Source organism: Silene latifolia, chromosome Y (genome assembly GCF_048544455.1).
Source record: "Silene latifolia isolate original U9 population chromosome Y, ASM4854445v1, whole genome shotgun sequence".
Taxonomy (NCBI): domain Eukaryota; kingdom Viridiplantae; phylum Streptophyta; class Magnoliopsida; order Caryophyllales; family Caryophyllaceae; genus Silene; species Silene latifolia.
Genome location: NC_133538.1, coordinates 299509330 through 299528671, shown reverse-complemented (window position 1 = coordinate 299528671; position 19342 = coordinate 299509330). Strand labels below are relative to the sequence as shown.

The window sequence follows — 19342 nt, the reverse complement described above, 5'->3', positions numbered from 1 at the left end:
TGATTTTAAGGCTTGCATTGATGAGTGTGAGATGGGAGACTGTCCAGCTAGTGGCTCTCTATATACCTGGTGCAATAAACATGAAGCTGTTACTAGGGTATATAGCAGACTGGATAGAGTCCTTGTCAATCATCAGTGGCTGAATGATAATACTCAGGCTTATGCTCATTTCTATAATGATGGCCTTTTTTATCATACCACAAGTGTTGTTCAAAGTAAGCAATCTTTTGATAAAAAAAAAAAAAGAAGAAGTTTTAAGTATTATAATATGTGGAGCCATTCTCCTGCTTTCAAACCTTGTGTTCAGCAGCATTGGAGTAAGGAGTGGCAGGGTACCAAAATGTTCAGCTTGGTTAAAAAATTGAAGAGTTTGAAATGGCCTTTAAAAATGTTGAATAAGGATGACTTCAATGATGTTGAGAATAATGCAGCTCGAGCAAGGATTTCTTTGGAGTATATTCAAGATAAGCTTAGAAGTGATCCTCAGAACTCTGACTTTATTCATCAAGAAATTGATACTGCTAACAGTGTTAGATTCTTGGACAGGGCTTGTCATGAATTTCTTTTGCAAAAATCCAAGGCCACTTGGGTTGAGAAGGGAGATCAGAATTCTAAATATTTTCACAGTATTATTAAGTCCAGGCAGGTGAGAAATACTGTTGTTAGAATTGAAAATGTTAAGGGAGTGACTTGGGAGGACACCATGGAGATTCAAGGGGCTTTCCTGGAATTTTATAAATCTTTACTGGGTGCTACTACTTCTACAACTGCTATATCTCAGAATGTGGTGCAGCTTGGTAAGGTGTGTTCCAGTGAGCATTGCTCTATGTTAATGGCACCTGTTACTAGTAAGGAGATTAAATAGGTGATGTTCTCCATTTCTACTCACAAAGCAGCAGGACCAGATGGGTTTTCTAGTGCTTTTTTTAGAGATTCTTGGGAAATAGTGGGTGAGGATGTTGCAGCAACTGTTAAAGACTTTTTTATCTCTGGTAAGATACTGAAGCAACTTAATCATACTCTTATCACCCTTATTCCTAAATGTGACATTCCTAAAAATGTGACCCAGTTTAGACCCATTTCCTGTTGTAATGTAGTCTATAAATGCATCTCAAAGATACTCTGCAACAGACTTGCTCCTGTACTTCCTTTCATTATCAGGGAGAATCAGAGAGGCTTTATTAAGGGGAGAAGCATAGTGGAGAATATACTTATTTGCCAAGACATTGTTAGATGTTATAATAGGAAGTCTGTTGATACGTGCCTAATGTATAGTCTTTTGGCCTATTTCAGCACGTATTTCTATGCATTTCTATACTGTTTTTATAGTATTTTGCCCCGAATTGGCTACTTTGGTTTATTTTGTCCTTTTTGTAGGAATGATCGCGAAAGTGGTGGAACCATACTCCTTTTCGTCCTTTTTGCATGCATTTAGAGGAGACGGGATTGTCTCAGAGTGAGATACTGCATTTGGAAGCGTCGTGGCACGCACTACGAGGCACTTGGGTGAAGACGTGAGCTGAATTGAAGATAAAAGTACTCGATCGAGCTATCCCTTGGTCGATCGAGTGGTTTCTAGACCCCCTGATGCTCGATCGAGCTATCCCTTAGTCGATCGAGTAAGCTGCACATGACCAAGTCCTCGATCGAGTAAGAAGTTGGTCGATCGAGGGACTTCTGCTGAGATGTTGGTCGATCGAGTGGTTTAATCCACTCGATCGAGTGGTTTTCACGGGAATGGGCTTTAATCAGTCCATGTTTTAATTATTTCCGCACAAACTCGCTGTGGTTTGGCTATTTAACCTATGATTTACTAGGTTATTAGGCATTCTTTTTACTATCTCTTTTACTATCTTCCATACCAAAAAACCCTTAGTACGTAGCTTTGCCTTCACTGTTACTTTTATTTTCGGATTATTGGTTGCTCGGATTCAGTGTTCTTTACGCCGGATTCGCTCAGATTGTAATCTTTCCTTTCTCTTTATTATTAATAATCACTTGTTGCTTTTATTTCTTGTTTATGTTATCATTCTTCTTTGCCCTAATTTCCGTTATTGCATTCTATTATTATTTCATTATGACTTCTGCTGGAAATTTATTTGCTGTTAGATTAATTACGAACATGAGTAGCTAAACCCCTTTCATGTTGGGATTAGGGAATCTGCGATAGGAAAATGACGATGTAGTGAATGAATTAGATGAACTGATAAGAGACTCTGTCACTATAGCAATTTAACTGTAATTCCCGACCTAGTTGAGTGCACGCTTCTATGTCACCCATTAAACTGGCTACAATTAATCTTGGATCGAAAGATTGGACTAAATAGGCCTGCTATAAACAGTAGACTGCCCTAATGAGGACAAAAGTTAAGTTAGTGGTATTTTAGGGTAGGAAGTGGACCGGAAGGACCTTCTAACATCCGTCTCATATTAGTTCGTCTGAGTCATTTACTGCTAAGTTGTTGGACTACCGTAGTGAACCGAAATCCCTACATGTCCCTCTCTTCTTGATAGTTTAATCGTATTTTATTGCTTATTTGCTCTTCACCTTATTTCTCTTCCCTTCAACCTTCGTAGTTTAGAATTAAATTTAATCAAACCCCCCTCAATTGTTACCATAGGATTAGAATAGACAGCTATAATTACATTTCCTCCCTGTGGATTCGATACTCGACTGCCTCTGCTACATTTTAGTTGAGATCGTTAGGTTTTATCTTTGATAGGGTTGCGATAGCCGTGCCAAATTTTGGCGCCGTTGCCGGGGAGGCAATTGTTCAATTTTATTAGTTGTTTCGTTTTTAATCCTTTTTCGGTCTAAGGGACACCCGTTCCTTGGACTATTCTCATTTTCTGTTGTAGTTTCTTCTTATGCGCAGGTCGCAAGGTGGTCCATTACTACCATTCGATCCTGAGATTGAAAGATCTCTGCACGTAAAGAGGAGATTGTTTCAAGATCAACAGTTAGAGGAAGATTCTAGTTCTCGTTCCAATTACTACGAGAACGAATCGTTCGAGGACAACCCACCGTCTTCTCCGCTTTCTACCTCATCGCTTGAACCCGTCACTTTTCCAGACATTCCCGAGATGGCCGAAGAAGCGACCATTGCTAGTCACTCGAACCTACAAAGCAGCGAATCTCTACATGGGATTCACGTTACCAGGGGAGGCAAGAAAATTTGAGCCAAAGCCGTCCCTTATAAATTTGGTCGAGAGGAATCTATTCGGGAGCCGCAAATGAAGATGCATCCAAGCACATGGAAATATTCATTGATTATTGCGCCCCATGTCTCCACCAACTCGGCGTGACTCGACCAAGTGAAAGAAACCATGTTCATTTTCTCACTCCGCGATCTTTGCCGCAAGGGAGTGGTATAGGGATTTGGACCGGGAAGTCAAGGGATAATCGACCGAATTTGCTAGCTTTGGCGTTTTATAAGAAGTATTTCTCCGCCTCAAAGACTATTGACATTAGAGCTCAGATTACGAGCTTTAAACAAGGGCCTGACGAGACCTTCCACGAGGCATGGGTTCGATTCAAGAAGCTAGTGCGCACCATACCGCATCATGGGATCGAAAAATGGAGCTTGTGCAACCATTTTTATAATGGTTTGTATGATGATCACAGGGCCATTTTAGATGCTGCTGCCAATGACCGATTTACTGAAAACTTGGGAGCAACCAAGGGATGGAAGATTATTGATGATCTGTCCACCCACAAGGCTGAATATGGGAATTCAAGAGGAAATCAGAGAAGAGCCGCTGAATCTACTGTCATGGACTTGAAGCCCTCACTGCAAGGTTTGACAAGTATGAGCTAGGAGGGGTTTCTAAGGGGGCATGTACCAGGTTAATCTTTGTGACAGACGGTCCTTTCGTCAGTAGGAGATGCGGAGGAGAGGGACATGTCTCGGATCATTGTCCCAGTCCTTTTGAGCAATGCGCCGCCTTTCAACATTACAGGCGGAACAACAACAAGTTACTACGAGCCGAATATCCATCCCAATTTGAGGTGGAGCAATCGAACGTGCTCAACCCCACGGCTCCTCCAACGCAAAGAACCATACATTCCTCCACACCAGAAGCAACAAGGCTATCAGAAGCCTCCATCCTTCAACCCTCCTAACCAAGGTGCATCATCCTCTAGTGGGGTGAGTGAAATGAGTGAATCAAGTCTATGGTGCAAGCCATATCGAAGCAATTGCAAACTGAATGATCAACAAACTCAACAAAGAAATCGCGTCACATAAGGCACTTGAGACTCAAGTTGCCCAACTTGCTGCAAATCAATCCTCGAGGAAGCCGGGTCAATTACCGACTCAAAATAAGAAGAACCCACATGAGACGGTAAACCTGATCGAATTGAGAAGCGGCCTTTCTTATGAGGGACCAGAAGTGAAGAAATCGGACCAAGATAGTCAGAATCGATGATGAACAAAGTGTTCTGTCAAGAAAAAAGGGCTCACGACAAAGCAGTTACTCGATCGACTAAAGGCTGGTGTTCGATCGAGTGAAAATGGTGAGAAAAACCCTCGATCGAGTGAACAGGAAACTGAGGATGGTCGATCGAGTGGTAATGTTACTCGATCGACTGATTTTGATGAGGAGAGTGCTCGATCGAGTGAGCATATTGTTCGATCGAGTGATATTGATGACGGGAAGCTTATTTGAGAGCCTGCTAGTGCTCGTTTAAGAGAGAGATCACCGGAAAGACCTCGTTCGAGAGGTAAGAGGCGTCCAAAGGATACCGAACTTGCACCAGAAGACACTTTGGAAGCGAGAAACAAGGGACTCGAGATACCTATCACGGTTCCCTTCCCGAGGCGGCTGCAGAATACCAAAGTTAATCAACAGTTTGGCAAATTTGTTGAACTTTTGAAGAACTTGGAAGTCTCCGTGCCGTTCACTGAATTGCTGACTAAGGTACCCTCTTATTTAAGATTTATGAAAGAAATTTTAGCACGTAAGAGGACTATAAATGACAGTGAGACCGTAGCTTTGACTGAGATGGGGTCACCCTATTTCAAAATAAGTTACCCCTAAGCAATCGACCCGGTAGTTTTTCGATTCCATGTCATATCGGTATGCAGTTGATTGATAATGCGCTATGCGATCTAGGCGCTAGCGTAAGTGTCTTACCTTTGTCTCTGGCTAAGAGACTTGGTTTGACAAAACTGAGTTGCACCAACATGACTGTCCAGATGGCCGACCGTAGTCTATCACGGCCATTAGGTATAGTAGAAGACGTACCTGTCCAGATCGGGAAGTTCTTTATTCCCGTCGATTTTGTTGTCTTAGATATCCCCGAAGATGCACACACCCCTATTATTTTAGGGAGACCATTTCTATCCACTGCCCGTGCAGTGATAGACGTCAGTGGGAAGACTTTGACATTTCAGGTAGGGGATGAGGAGCTGATTTTTCATCAGTCCAAGTTCCGGAGAGCTCCCATGCAAGTTCAGCCTTGCAATGCTCTTTCTTCTATTGTTCCTATTGTTGACGCTCCAGATGAAAATTTGGAGAATATTGCTGTTATTGTTAACCCTCCGCCTCAGATTGAGAGCAAGAAGGAGGCAAGTTCGTCTGTTGTCCTTACTGCAGGTACAGATGAAAGCAAGGATGGGACTGTCAAAGGACGTGGTGTGGCCATTATCAATCAAAGTGGCAGCAAGGATGCCAAAGAAGATGACAGAGGAGCGAGAACGAAGAAAGTTCGAACCTACATAGATTGGAACTACATTCCTCCTACTGTCGCAAATGATGATTCAAGCTCATGGAAGATGAAGAGGTCGGTCGATCGCCGAGGTGACGTCCTCCACCAAGCCCACGAAGGGGCTACTGAAAGCTGATGAGAATTAAACGGGGAAATGCCCCGTGTAACAAATTGTAATAGACAATTCGTTTGAATTTCTTCTAAACTTTGCTTTATTACGTTTTAATTAGGACAATTAGTTAGACAATTTTTAGCATAGCCTAAGACTATAGACTGTGTTTTCTGCGCATTCGGTATTTTGGGATGTTTTTGGATATGTTTTATGCAGGATTGGGGAGATTTCACGCAATTCGAGGAAGAAAGGACGAAATTCAAAAAGCCTTCAAGAGGAAATCCTCTATCGAGTACTTTTTGTACTCGATCGAGTGGCAATTGGGTCGATCGAGCTGTCTTGTTACTCGATCGAGAAAGGCCACAGAGGAACAGGTCGATCGAGGGGATGCTTACTCGATCGAGCAGAGGGGGCATCAAAAGTCCTCGATCGAGTGATTTAAAAACCACTAGATCGAGTGGTATGAATAGGACACGGGAGTTTTCTTTCTTAAAACTCTTATTTTCCTAATTCTTTTTTCATTTCACCCTAATTCCGTCTAACCCCCTCCCTAATTGCGATTTTCACTCCCCCAAATCCCCAATTTTCTTGCCCAAATCACCAAATCCGTCACCTACATTTCATTCCTTGCATATTAATCTTCAAAAGCCCCTTGTTTTCCCTCTCATTTGTGCTCGTTTTCTCGGTATTTAAGGGAAATTAGGGTTTGCGGGTTTGTTTGACTAAAATCCGCCTTTGTTGCTTGTTAATTTGAAGTTTAATTGCTATTATAGGATCATCATCATCAAGTAAGTGTTTCATTCACACTCTTTGCATTTTCTCTTCGATTAATTCGAATTTCTTGAGGTGATTTTGAATTAGGGTTCGAAAAATCCATGTCTAGTCGAATTTTTTCGATTTAATTGTGTTTATATGCCCTTAATTAGCTTCTTGATGATCTTATCCCAATCCCTCACTGCTTTGCTTGTTTAATTTGAAATTTGCGCAAGATTTCCGCGATTAGGGCTTCTAAGTCGGTTTTTCTCGACTGTCAGACGGTCTTTTTGTTGCCTTGCTTTGTTTAACCTCAGTCCTTGCTCACTTATTGCTGTTGTTAACTGCTTTTTACCGTCCCCTATCGCCATTACTTGATGTGAATTACTGGGAAATCTCGTACTGTGAGTCGGAATTTTCGACTGCTAGGAGTCCTACATGCTCCCATATGTGGTTTTCATGCTGTGTTAGCCACCATAGCAGTCATTACTTTATCATATTACCACCACTCACATGCTGCCTTTCGAATTTGTTGAGGATTGTTGGATTTTATATGCTGGAAGTCGAATTTTTCGACCGATAGGGCCATCTTTTCTTTGTCACATGCTGGTTAACGCTTTATTTTAGCCACGGTTAGCAGGCCGCTCTTTCTTATTAAGCCCTTGATTTGATTGCGAGATGGATACTAGTTCTCGCCTTCTACCGCACTTCCACTTCCACCATCCTCGAGCGAGTCGGTGGCCCTTCTTGTTTGCCACCGGCTCTACCTTAGCCACCACCGCGGCTCGGCTAGCACTTCTACCCTGCCCGGTCCCTCACTATCTTGGAACGAAGATTCATTCCTCGTTTCCCGACGCCAGTATCTTTGCCCACCGAGGCCGGACCAGCAGGCTAGCGATTAGCCATCACTTCCACCCTTCGAGGCGATGTTACGGAGAGGGCACTCTCACCCCTTTACCGCGGATGCCCACGGTACGTTTTACTTCACCGGACCACCGGACTCGGTTAGCCGCTTTACTTCGTTGCCCCTCTCCTCCACCCGTTTCCTTGCACGGTCCGACCTAGAGACCTTAGTAATTTATGAGGAGGTCTCGTAGTTTGTTGAATGGGACGGGTATGTCGGGTCCCGATCACCATGCAGGAAGCGCTATTCGTACCCCTACATACGAGTTTTTCACTCCTATTCTTTTGACACCGACTCTTACGATGCGACCACTCCGGTTCTTGCATTCACTTTCGACTCCGCAATGAGTCGCACCACCGGACTTTGGCCGGGTTTGGGCGGTTTTAGGCCTAGTTAGTGACGGCCCCGTAGACCCACCTCGGGATCTCCTTCAGCCACTTTGGGCTGCACTTTCTCACACCCCCTTCCCCTCACGGAAGGGAGCTCACGTTCACTTACCCGCCCCCGTTACTACTTGCGTCCGATAGGAGAGACCATCTTTGGGCGACCGCGCCCAATAACGTGACCAACACCGAGCTAGCGATTCTCGCGGGGTACCTCAACATTGACTACGGTACCCGTTTGTTCTAAACATTGCCTCTCTAGTAGCTCAAAGATTGGAACGGAATTGGGACTCGGGTCAAGACCGCCGTTGTCTGCGGCGGGCTAGTGACTAGGATTGCCCTCCACCTTTACCCCACCGACCCTGGACTTACCGCACCCGATAGGATGGCTTACCTTGACCAGGTGCCATGGTGACTTCGCCGGTTTCCAAAGACGAAGGGGAGCGCGAGGACGTGGAAGATTTGTGGTTCCACGTCTGTTACCTTGCCGTGCCCTACCCTTCCTCGACTCTTACCGCTCCCGTCCTTCTTTGAGGAGCGAGGCCACCTCCACCCACTTACCACCTCACCTTCACCCCTACTTCTTCTTCTAGGAAGAGGAAGCGGGAGGCCGGAGCGACTTCTAGCTCTCAGGCTCAGACTCCGGCCCAGACTGGACCCACACAGGCTCCCACACCTACACCTTCACTCACTCCACCTCCTTCTGATCCGGCCTTTCCGGCCAATTTTGTCTGCCCTCCTGTTTTAGGGGCGCGCCGAGGTCATGGACCAAGGGCGTCGTGATGCCTTGCTTTTGGATATGTGCGGTACATTACGAGATGAGACGGGATATGGCTTTGGCTGTATTTCCGCTCTACGAGTTCCATATCCGAGCCCGGCGACCGATTCCAGAGGGGTGGCCGCATCCCTCCTTCTACCGATACCCAGCGGACGGGTACCCTCCACTTCCTTCTGACACAGAGGAGGAGGCGGAGGAGACACCGGTAGCACGAGAGGTGCGGTTGCGGGCCGAGCAGCGGCACAAAATGAGCCGCCGCAGAGAGAGGAGAGGGATCCCCGTTCACACCCGGTCCCGGAGGATCACCGAGATGACGACTAGAGGTCCCCTTGTTTGTTGCTTGGTTTGGGGAGACCGTTTTGTTGAGTCGGAGTACTGGGAGACGGCGGTGCCGACGACGGGTAGCTTTCGGTCTACTCACTTCCCCGCTCGGGCTTGGTTTGGGGAAGTTCGCTTTTGTATGTACCTTACTCTTTTCATTTTGTCTCCTTTATTTTTATTTTGCTGGTTGTATACCCCCATCCCCCATCTTTCTGCTGGTGTATGCTGGAGGACAACGAGGGCGTTGTCCGTTTTGGTTTGGGGAGGGTATTGCATCCTTTTGAGTCTGCATTTGCATTTGTTTTGCATTCACGTTTAATTTCCCGCTTGCATTGTTGTTTATTTTCAAAAAAAAAAAATAATATCAAAAAAATTAGAAAAATTTCAAAAATTCAAAAACATTTCACGTTTATTTTTGCATATAGGTTGAGTCGGAACGGTAGATTCCCGTGATGAAATTGCACTATAACTTGTCATTTTACTTGAGCCTTGCACTTTTATTAATAGTCTTTAGCCTTGTCATACGCATAATCTACGAATTTACTCGTTCAAATATAAGTGATTGCTTAGACTTGACCTGATAAACTGGCAAACTACTTAAAAAATTCTGAGTTTTAGAGCCATAACTGGTGACATTCATGACCAGTTCATTAGGAATTTTTGAAAGTAGTACTCCTTGCATAGCATGTTTGTCTCATTTGCACATTTATGACATTCAATTTCTCGTCAAATGCACATATTCGGGTTTGCGGTTGGTGTCACATGCAGGGAGGGTCTTGCAAATTCCCCTTTCTTTATATCTTCACCCATTTAGCTCCACTTTAGCCAAACTTGCCTTTTTGACCCATTAGCTACATTCCAAACTAAGCCTGCCTAGTCAAGCTAGTTAGTATGTCTTTTGTGGTATGTCTTCCATTGCAGTTTGGTCCGTAATTCTTGTTGGAGTTGGTGTTGTATTAAGGAAGGAGGAAAGAAAAAAAAGTATTGAAAAAAAAAAGAAAAAGAAAGAAAACGTGAAAGAGAAAAAAAAAAGAAAAAAAATATGAAAAAAAAAACAGAAAAAAGAGCTGATATGAAAAAGAAAGAAAGAGAGATTGTGAAAATAGTTGCACCCTCTTGTCAGAGTTGAGAAGATGTTCGAAGATGTACAATCGACAAGAGTTATTGTTCAGTTAGTCGTTTCAGACGGTGTCTTTAAAAGGGAATTTTGTGACCGTCTAACTCCTCCGTTCTATCCCACATTTTTTGAGGAGATTGTGTTTGAGTCTAGTGAGTTTTGTGCCAATTGAAGGGCACTTGTGTTTAGTCTTCAGTCAGTTGAGATCCGGATGGTTTTATTATGGTCCTGTTAGGAACTAGCTTGACGCTTTTATCTCCACATTTCCATAACTTGTTTTGCCTTTTCTCACCTGAACCTCACTATTCCCATATTATTTGCATACCCTCGGCTGTGACGGACATTATTGGTTGGAATTTGTGCATTAGTACTTGAATTGTCTTTCATTTTTGTTGCATGCATGCTATGTAGGTCGCAGTTAGGTGAGTGACTGTCTTTTCTTCTCTCTTTTACACATAACATTTGCCCTTTGCCTCATGAGGGAAGAGTGACCACGTGAGAGTCCAGTTTTGTTGGTCTTGCAAGGTCGATAGGTCAGCTTTATTTCGAACGACTTATAATTCGTTTGCGTATTGACCGCTTGGCTTTAATCGTTGATTTTTGTTGCATTAATTTGGCTCAAGTAGACAAGTTAAGCTAGCTACGAGTTATCATTTCCGTTCCATTAGTTTAGTTTTGAGTTTACTCGAGGGCGAGTAAAGGTTTGGTTTGGGGAGATTTGATATGTGCCTAATGTATAGTCTTTTTGGCCTATTTCAGCACGTATTTCTATGCATTTCTATACTGTTTTTATAGTATTTTGCCCCGAATTGGCTACTTTGGTGTATTTTGTCCTTTTTGTAGGAATGATCGCGAAAGTGGTGGAACCATACTCCTTTTCGTCCTTTTTGCATGCATTTAGAGGAGACGGGATTGTCTCAGAGTGAGATACTGCATTTGGAAGCGTCGTGGCACGCACTACGAGGCACTTGGGTGAAGACGTGAGCTGAATTGAAGATAAAAGTACTCGATCGAGCTATCCCTTGGTCGATCGAGTGGTTTCTTGACCCGATGCTCGATCGAGCTATCCCTTAGTCGATCGAGTAAGTCGCACATGACCAAGTCCTCGATCGAGTAAGAAGTTGGTCGATCGAGGGACTTCACGAGATGTTGGTCGATCGAGTGGTTTAATCCACTCGATCGAGTGGTTTTCACGGGAATGGGCTTTAATCAGTCCAAGTTTTAATTATTTCCGCACAAACTCGCTGTGGTTTGGCTATTTAACCTATGATTTACTAGGTTATTAGGCATTCTTTTTACTATCTCTTTTACTATCTTCCATACCAAAAACCCTTAGTACGTAGCTTTGCCTTCATCATTACTTTTATTTTCGGATTATTGGTTGCTCGGATTCGATGTTCTTTACGCCGGATTCGCTCGTTTGTAATCTTTCCTTTCTCTTTATTATTAATAATCACTTGTTGCTTTTATTTCTTGTTTATGTTATCATTCTTCTTTGCCCTAATTTCCGTTATTGCATTCTATTATTATTTCATTATGACTTCTGCTGAAATTTATTTGTCATTAGATTAATTACGAACATGAGTAGCTAAACCCCTTTCATGTTGGGATTAGGGAATCTGCGATAGGAAAATGACGATGTAGTGAATGAATTAGATGAACTGATAAGAGACTCTGTCACTATAGCAATTTAACTGTAATTCCCGACCTAGTTGAGTGCACGCTTCTATGTCACCCATTAAACTGGCTACAATTAATCTTGGATCGAAAGATTGGACTAAATAGGCCTGCTATAAACAGTAGACTGCCCTAATGAGGACGAAAGTTAAGTTAGTGGTATTTTAGGGTAGGAAGTGGACCGGAAGGACCTTCTAACATCCGTCTCATATTAGTTCGTCTGAGTCATTTACTGCTAAGTTGTTGGACTACCGTAGTGAACCGAAATCCCGACATGTCCCTCTCTTCTTGATAGTTTAATCGTATTTTATTGCTTATTTGCTCTTCACCTTATTTCTCTTCCCTTCAACCTTCGTAGTTTAGAATTAAATTTAATCAAACCCCCCTCAATTGTTACCATAGGATTAGAATAGACAGCTATAATTACATTTCCTCCCTGTGGATTCGATACTCGACTGCCTCTGCTACATTTTAGTTGAGACCGTTAGGTTTTATCTTTGATAGGGTTGCGATAGCCGTGTCATCTGTGTCCCCTAGATTTATGATGAAAGTAGATTTAAAGAAAGCCTATGATTCTGTTAGCTGGAGCTTTCTTGAGCAGATGTTGAAGGCTTTAAAATTTCCACTGCAATTTATTCATTTAATCATGGAGTGTGTTACTACTGCTTCATATTCTTTGGTTTTGAATGGTGAGATGTTTAGGCACTTTAATGGGGCAAAAGGGTTAAGGCAAGGTGACCCTCTTTCCCCTCTCTTATTCACCATTGCCATGGAGTATTTGAGTAGAATTCTGGCTTACACTACTGAAAACATGTCATTCAAATATCATCCTATGTGTAGTCCACTCCATTTATCACACCTCATGTTTGCTGATGACCTCCTGCTTTTTTGCAAAGGGGAGGTTTCTTCTATTATGGTGTTACTAAGATCTTTTGCCACATTCTCTGTTGCATCTGGTCTCCAAATGAATTCCTCTAAGTCTGATGCATACTTTAATGGAGTTCAGAGCTGGGTTAAAAATGATATTTTACAGGTTTCTGGGTTCGGTGAAGGGCAATTGCCTTTTAAGTACTTGGGGATACCTATTACTTGTGGGAGAATGCTTAAGGCAGACTGTCAGGTGTTGGTAGAAAAGTTGATTCAAAAAATTAGGAGTTTTGGGACTAAAAAACTTTCTTATGCTGGTAGATTGGTTTTAGTCAACTCTGTCCTTACTGCCATTTATAGTTATTGGATCAATATTTTTATCATTCCTAAAAGGGTACTCAATAGAATTAATTCCATTTGTAGGAATTACTTATGGGATGGGAATGTGGATTATATTAGACTTCCAATGGTTAGTTGGGAGAGAGTTTGTGCTCCTAAATCTGAAGGACGTCTGGGAATTAGAGACAGTTATTCCTGGAATGTGGCAGCAATTGGGAAGCTTGTTTGGTGGGTTTATTGTAGCCCTGATAGACTTTGGGTGAAGTGGGTGAATCAGGTGTATATAAAAGGTGGTCTATGGCCTAATTATCAACCCTGTGGTGATATCAGCTGGGGTTGGAAGCAGGTCTGTAGAGCTCGAGATCATTTGGCTCATAGTTACTTGGATGGACAGTGGATCATGGATCCTAAGGGCTATACTATGGGTAGTGGCTATGATATGCTGAGACAAAAATTCCAGCTTGTGTCATGGCACAAAATTATTTGGCATCAGGTTTGTATACTTAAGCATAAGGTTATCTGCTGGATGATTGCTAGGAGAGCTTTGATGCTTAAGGAAAGATTATTCTCCTTGGGTATTGCTCCTGATGATAGCTGTCTGTTATGTGGACAGGACACTGAGAGTTATGAGCACTTATTTCAGTCTTGTGTATATAGCAGGCAGGTTATAGATGAGTTGGCTAGACTGTGTCAGGTGGTTATCCCTCAGTCTGATCTGTTGGAATGGATTGAGGGCTATCATTGTTCGCAGCTGAAGAAAAGGGTGCTAATGTGTGCTGTGCTGGCAGTATACTATCATCTCTGGCTTCAAAGGAATAGGGCTCGGGTTGATGGGGTGCTGCTGAGACCTGCAGTTTTGTGTGCCCAGATTATGCGTGAGATTAGGCTACATCTTGCTACAAGGATAACTATCCCTCCTGATGGGATTGATGGTGTAGTGTTTTAATTTTGACTTGTGTTATGTCCTCTCCTTTATGAGGAGAGGAGTGAAAATGTATTATGTTTAAAAATGTTGTAGCTTGTAATAGCTGTTTCGTGCTTAATGGAAACTTACGTTTCATCAAAAAAAAAAAAAAAAAAAAAAAAAAAAAAAAAAAAAAACCTTAGTATCCATTATAAAAAACACCCTAACAAATAAATACTCCATATATACCGTGCATTGCGCGAAATCTATACTAGTTAAACGACTATATGAAGACGGAATATGTGTACATATTTACTAATGAGTTTGTGTGACGGGGCGTTTTTGGGCTGAGGTTGTTTGTATGATTCTTGGAAGTTGGCTCTGTTTTTTGTTACTGCTATAGAGTTTGTGTTTATCCTTAAGATACAATAGCAATGCTTGACCTTAGATCAGCTCATTTACACCTTTGTTTCACAAATTCAATTGTGTTGGTCTTTCATAGCACTACGTACCCGAGAGAAGACATTGTACTTTACAATCACACCCACACACACACACACCGTAATTTGAGCGGAGGGTGGGTTTTAAAGAGGTTATTGTATCGAACATTACAGTCTCGGTATTCCTCAAATCACCAACATAACCCCCAACACCGTTTGCACATTACAGATAAAGTTGCACAAGGATCTTTCTTACTATACAAAAACAGGGCCTTCTCCCAATAACTGACCAAACAGAAGAACAATGACAGTTCAGCTTCTCAAGAAGCATCTCTTTATGTTTCCGGTTTTATACAGTTTCATCTACGATGAGTTAGGATAATAATGTCAAGTGTAGTCATAGGAAGATAATGACAACCATCTGTATAAACCTTTCATACTTTGTCATCATGGAACCACCACCTGGTCTCCTTCGGCGACCTTCCATTTCGGCAGTTCTTTACATAGCGGTCATTATCTTCAGGCCTTTCCTGCATTCACCGTCAAATGTAGTATTAGTGCTTGCAGTGAAAGGAGAAGAGCTAAGATAGCCAATACAAGGAAAAAAAATTTCATTTATTTACTGAGGCAGAAATTAATTGCGAGTAAGATAGATGATGGAACTTGGGCTAGGGATTTGTCTTCAATTAATTCACACTTTTTAAAGTCATGAGGCTAATCAGTATAACTATGTTGGAAAGAAAGGATCGTCAAGTCCAGGACTGAGAAGAGTCGTGAACTTTTGAATATGGCAGTGAAAGAACAGGTTTGGAGGTGTTCAGCATCACAAAGCAAGTTCAAAGGGTTGATCATAGCAAGTTTTCTTTATCAAAGCATTAGAAACGAACTGAAGATGGGAATATCATGTTTATACAATCAATATGAAACTCCTATTATCTTAAGACTTCAATCAACCTATTCCAAGTCAGGTCTTTTGTTTATATTATACTCGTTACTCGTACATTATTTTAGTGATGTTTGTACAAAAACACAATAGCTATAAGATATTGCTATCATTGATCTTTCAGTTATTCAGTTCAGGGAACTGCTGACATGGGAAATATTTGCTAAAGAAGCAGCAAAACAACTAACCTTCACTGTCGAGCTTGAGAGCATTGAGAGAATGCTGATGCAGATAGAGCTCACCGTCATAGCAGGGGACCATGAGTCGTACAGGATATCTGCAACGAATAGTCAATTAGCCAACACAGTCAAGAGACATAAAGTCATGGTTCACAGATATATGTTAAGTGCTCAAATAGCAGACACAGTCAAGACAGAAAGTCTTGGTTAATAGATACGAGTATATGTTAATATCATATTATCACCTGCTCACAACAACGGCAACAACACTCTAGTGCATCAAGTCTCATGTACGCAGCCTTAACTCTACATTAGCACGGAACAACCCAAAATGAAAATTGTGTCTAAAACTGCATCGGCGGGCAGCCATAGTGATCAATTTGCCTTATTCCATCATAATCCAGAAACCAAGTCTTTGGCTCCATTAGAACCCAAGAAAATTACTCATCTCAGGCTATATAATTAATGCTACAATGTATATGAGAATCATCTATGAGATCTTGATCAGAACCTACATCTTCAACAAAATGCAGTTCTAAGACATATATGCAAATAAATAAAAGGCAATCAACTATTCAACTCCCTAATTCCAAAATCAATTCTCTTATAGACTCTTATATACTCCCTCCATTCTACTTACTTTATTGTACTCTTTTCTCCAAAATTTATTCCAAATTAATTGTCTCCTTTCTAAATTTGGTATGCTAAATGGATGGAGTATCACTATTACCCCTAATCTCCAAAATATATGCTTCCAAGAAAGAGAGCTACTGACCACCACCACTCTTCTTCTTCAACAACTAACTCTTGTGTTAAGAAATGTCACATTCAAGGAGCCGATAACAACTACAACAGCAGCAACAGCAACAAACAAGTTTCTATTATAATGGCAATGCCTGATATAGACGAGGATCTGCACAGCAGGCAGCTGGCTGTCTATGGTCGTGATACAATGAGACGTCTTTTTGCCTCTAAGGTTCTCGTCTCTGGTTTCCAAGGCCTTGATGCTGAAATCGGTACTCTTTCTATTCAAACCCAACGCCTTTCTAGCTGCATATGCCACCCAACTCCATCCATCACAAACTTTTCTATCAAAATGACATTGTCCCCATTTTTCTTAATTAAATTGGTAGAGTTGTAATTTTACCCATATTTCTTAAATCCTTCCCAAAATGGAATAAAAATGGAATGGAGGTAGTAGCTCAAAATACAAAACAATATTCACCCAAATAATGATGATTGACCTAATGGCCACCATACAAATGCATCTGCTCAACAAATAAATGCGAAAAGACAGCTAAAAATATCCATTTATTAGGTCAACACCCACAAACAAACAGATTCAAGTGATCTACAATGGCGTTATGAAAAGATATGGAAGAATAAAGCCTTTCAGACAATATAGGTATTTGGCATGTAACACCATAAGGCATAAGGCATAAGGCATAGAATTCAGTATTACCAACAATAATGTTGGCCGATCAGAGGCATTTTCAGCACGGAATGACAACCAATAAGTATCAGACTGTCAGTTCAATCAAAATTATCACAATCAACAACAGCGGAGGGGAACTGCGGGATTATTATCGCATAATAACCAGTACTTAAACAGCCAAGTCACACCAACAAGCATCAGCAAGACAGCAACTAGAAAGCAAAGAGTATATCTATCACTAAACCCTACACTCAAAGCAAATTGAAAGGGCAGACTCAAATGAGACAGTTGTACACAGACTACACACAATGATTTCATTTCATGTTATATACCCCAATTATAACCCAGTTAATAGCTTGGTTGCACACAAACGGTCTCAAAAAAAGACATGGAAAATCCAGAAACAAATTAACAACACATCTTTTAGAGAAAATCATTACCTAAACATATATGGCCATTGCAATATATATGAGGATGCATTGGTGCCGGTGGTGAAAATATCACCTGTCCCAACACAAGAAAACCCACTCAATCCCAACAATCCATCATCATGTAAGGTGATCATCAGTAACAGAAAATAACAATAACAATGCTTTTTTTCCCTAAATGGAGTAGCTAACACATGCTCCCTCCGTCCCAAACATTTGTTTACCTTTGATTAAAACACCCCTCGCAAACAATCAAAAAGGTAAACAAATACTTTGGCCGGAGGGAGTATATGCTTAAAAAAGGTCAAGAAAAAGGACCTGAGGAGCTTCCATAGGATAATGTTCAGGGAAATCAACTTGAAGTTGATATTTCTCATTTTCATACAAAGTTCCTGGTGCTCCATTAACTTCAATTACCCACCTAATTTTTCAACATATAATCACAAAATAAAAATTACCCATCATAGTTTAACCCTCAATTAATCATTCAAAACCCTAAAGATTGAAACTTCACATGAAATCTGAAAATTTTAATTAAAACAATAAAAAAAAAAAAACCTTTGAAGATTATCAGTAACATTATGTTTAAAACCAACAGGGGGATTCATTTGCCACTCCATAAGCTCCTTTTGCAGTCGATTGCAAGCGATTTTGCTAAGTGCCTTTAGATTTACACAGCCCACATACAAAATTAATCAAAATTCAGAAAATTAAATGAAAAGATTGAAACTTTATGATCAAGAACTGAAATTAAAAGGGTAAACAATTAAGGTAAAGGGAAGAGCAAGAAAAGAGTACCTTGCGAGAGGCAGCGGAAGAGGAGGAGGTCATCTTTGGTTGCTTGGTGTAAAAATGTGACTTGTGACCTGTGACCTGTGACCTGTGACCTGTGACCTGTGACTTGTGAGACAAGGTGTAGAAAAATGGAGACAGATGGATAACATATAGGCAAACCAAATGTTCTATATTCGAGAAATTACATTAAATAAATCAATATAGGGTTTTTCTATCTATGCCCAATAGGCATAGGATAAGAAATCCAAAATAGAAAGAATTAGGTGCTGTTTGGCGAAGCTTAAAAAGTTCTTTTGTAATTGAAAAAGTAGTAGCTTGGCCAAACATGGTAAATTAGAGAGTTTTAAAAGTACTTTTGAGAAGTCAAAAACTGATTATTCACCCCCAAAAGGAGAAGTAGATATTTAGTACTTCTACTTCTACTTTTTACATAAAGAATCAAATAAGCAAACAAAAGTTGTATTAAAGTAGTTGGGCCAAACATATAAATTTTGTGAGAAACCGCTTTTACAAAAGTATGGCCAAACAACTAAAACTTTTCCGAAAAGTAACTTGTGCATAAACTCCTTTTGAAAAGGAAAAGTCATTTTCCATAAGCAAAGCCAAACAACACCTTAATGATGTTTTTATTGGAAATTGCAATATCCTATCACTTTATAAGAAAAACATCATTAATGCTTTTCATTTTGGGTTTCTTATCATACGCCTAGTGGGCATAGGATAGAAAAACCGATCAATATATCTATTCCTGGATTACGCGTACAATTTTTAGCTTGGTCCATTATTCTTATTCTACGGCCGAGAAAAAGAATTACGCATTTGAGATAGTACCTCAAATCTTGTAATTTTTTGAGCATATACACATTTTTTCTGAGCATATTACCATTTATAAATATAGTTTTTGAGCAATATTATATTTTTTTTAGTATAATGTTTTAGTAAATGTGCTCAAAAACTTTATACTAAAGTAGAACTAAAAAACTTTAAAATAAAACTCAAAAAATAAACAATAAGAGGTACTACCTCAGATGTATAATCTATGGACTGGAAATAAGATTATGGTGTCAAACGAAGAGAAGAGATAACCATATATTATTCCATTATTAAGGGTATATATACAAATATAATGAGGTTAGAGTTTCTATAAGATAATACACTCTAGAATATTCTAAGATATGGACATTCATATAATATTATATTATACTATAATATTTCATAACACTCCTCCTTGGATGTCTGTGATCCCCCGTGTAAACA

The 19342-nt window shown here is 40.8% G+C and overlaps 2 protein-coding genes across 2 annotated transcripts; one reads left to right on the top strand and one right to left on the bottom strand.

Moving 5' to 3' along the window:
• The first annotated feature begins 268 nt into the window (after positions 1-268).
• Positions 269-865, top strand: LOC141631010 (uncharacterized). Its single transcript, XM_074443738.1, has one exon. The coding sequence runs from the start codon at positions 269-271 to the stop codon at positions 863-865; it is 597 nt and encodes a 198-aa protein (XP_074299839.1).
• Positions 866-14396: 13531 nt separating this feature from the next.
• On the bottom strand, positions 14397-18209 carry LOC141626632 (putative ubiquitin-conjugating enzyme E2 18). The gene is made up of 6 exons (XM_074440335.1): positions 18089-18209; positions 17849-17952; positions 17609-17711; positions 17303-17366; positions 15437-15525; positions 14397-14835 (listed from the first exon to the last, which is right to left on the bottom strand). Exons 1-6 carry the CDS (start codon positions 18119-18121, stop codon positions 14740-14742), a joined length of 489 nt encoding a protein of 162 aa, XP_074296436.1. The 5' UTR covers positions 18122-18209; the 3' UTR covers positions 14397-14739.
• Between the last annotated feature and the right edge of the window lie 1133 nt (positions 18210-19342).

Bases quoted from the DNA above. Each gene is read 5' to 3' on its own strand.
- LOC141631010 (XM_074443738.1), top strand. From the start codon at position 269: ATGTGGAGCCATTCTCCTGCTTTCAAACCTTGTGTTCAGCAGCATTGG.
- LOC141626632 (XM_074440335.1), bottom strand. From the start codon at position 18,121: ATGACCTCCTCCTCTTCCGCTGCCTCTCGCAAG. The intron at 17,953-18,088 runs GTACTCTTTTCT...GTAAATCTAAAG, and splicing joins CTTCCGCTGCCTCTCGCAAG to GCACTTAGCAAAATCGCTTG. The intron at 15,526-17,302 runs GTAATGATTTTC...TATTCGTTGCAG, and splicing joins CAATGGCCATATATGTTTAG to ATATCCTGTACGACTCATGG.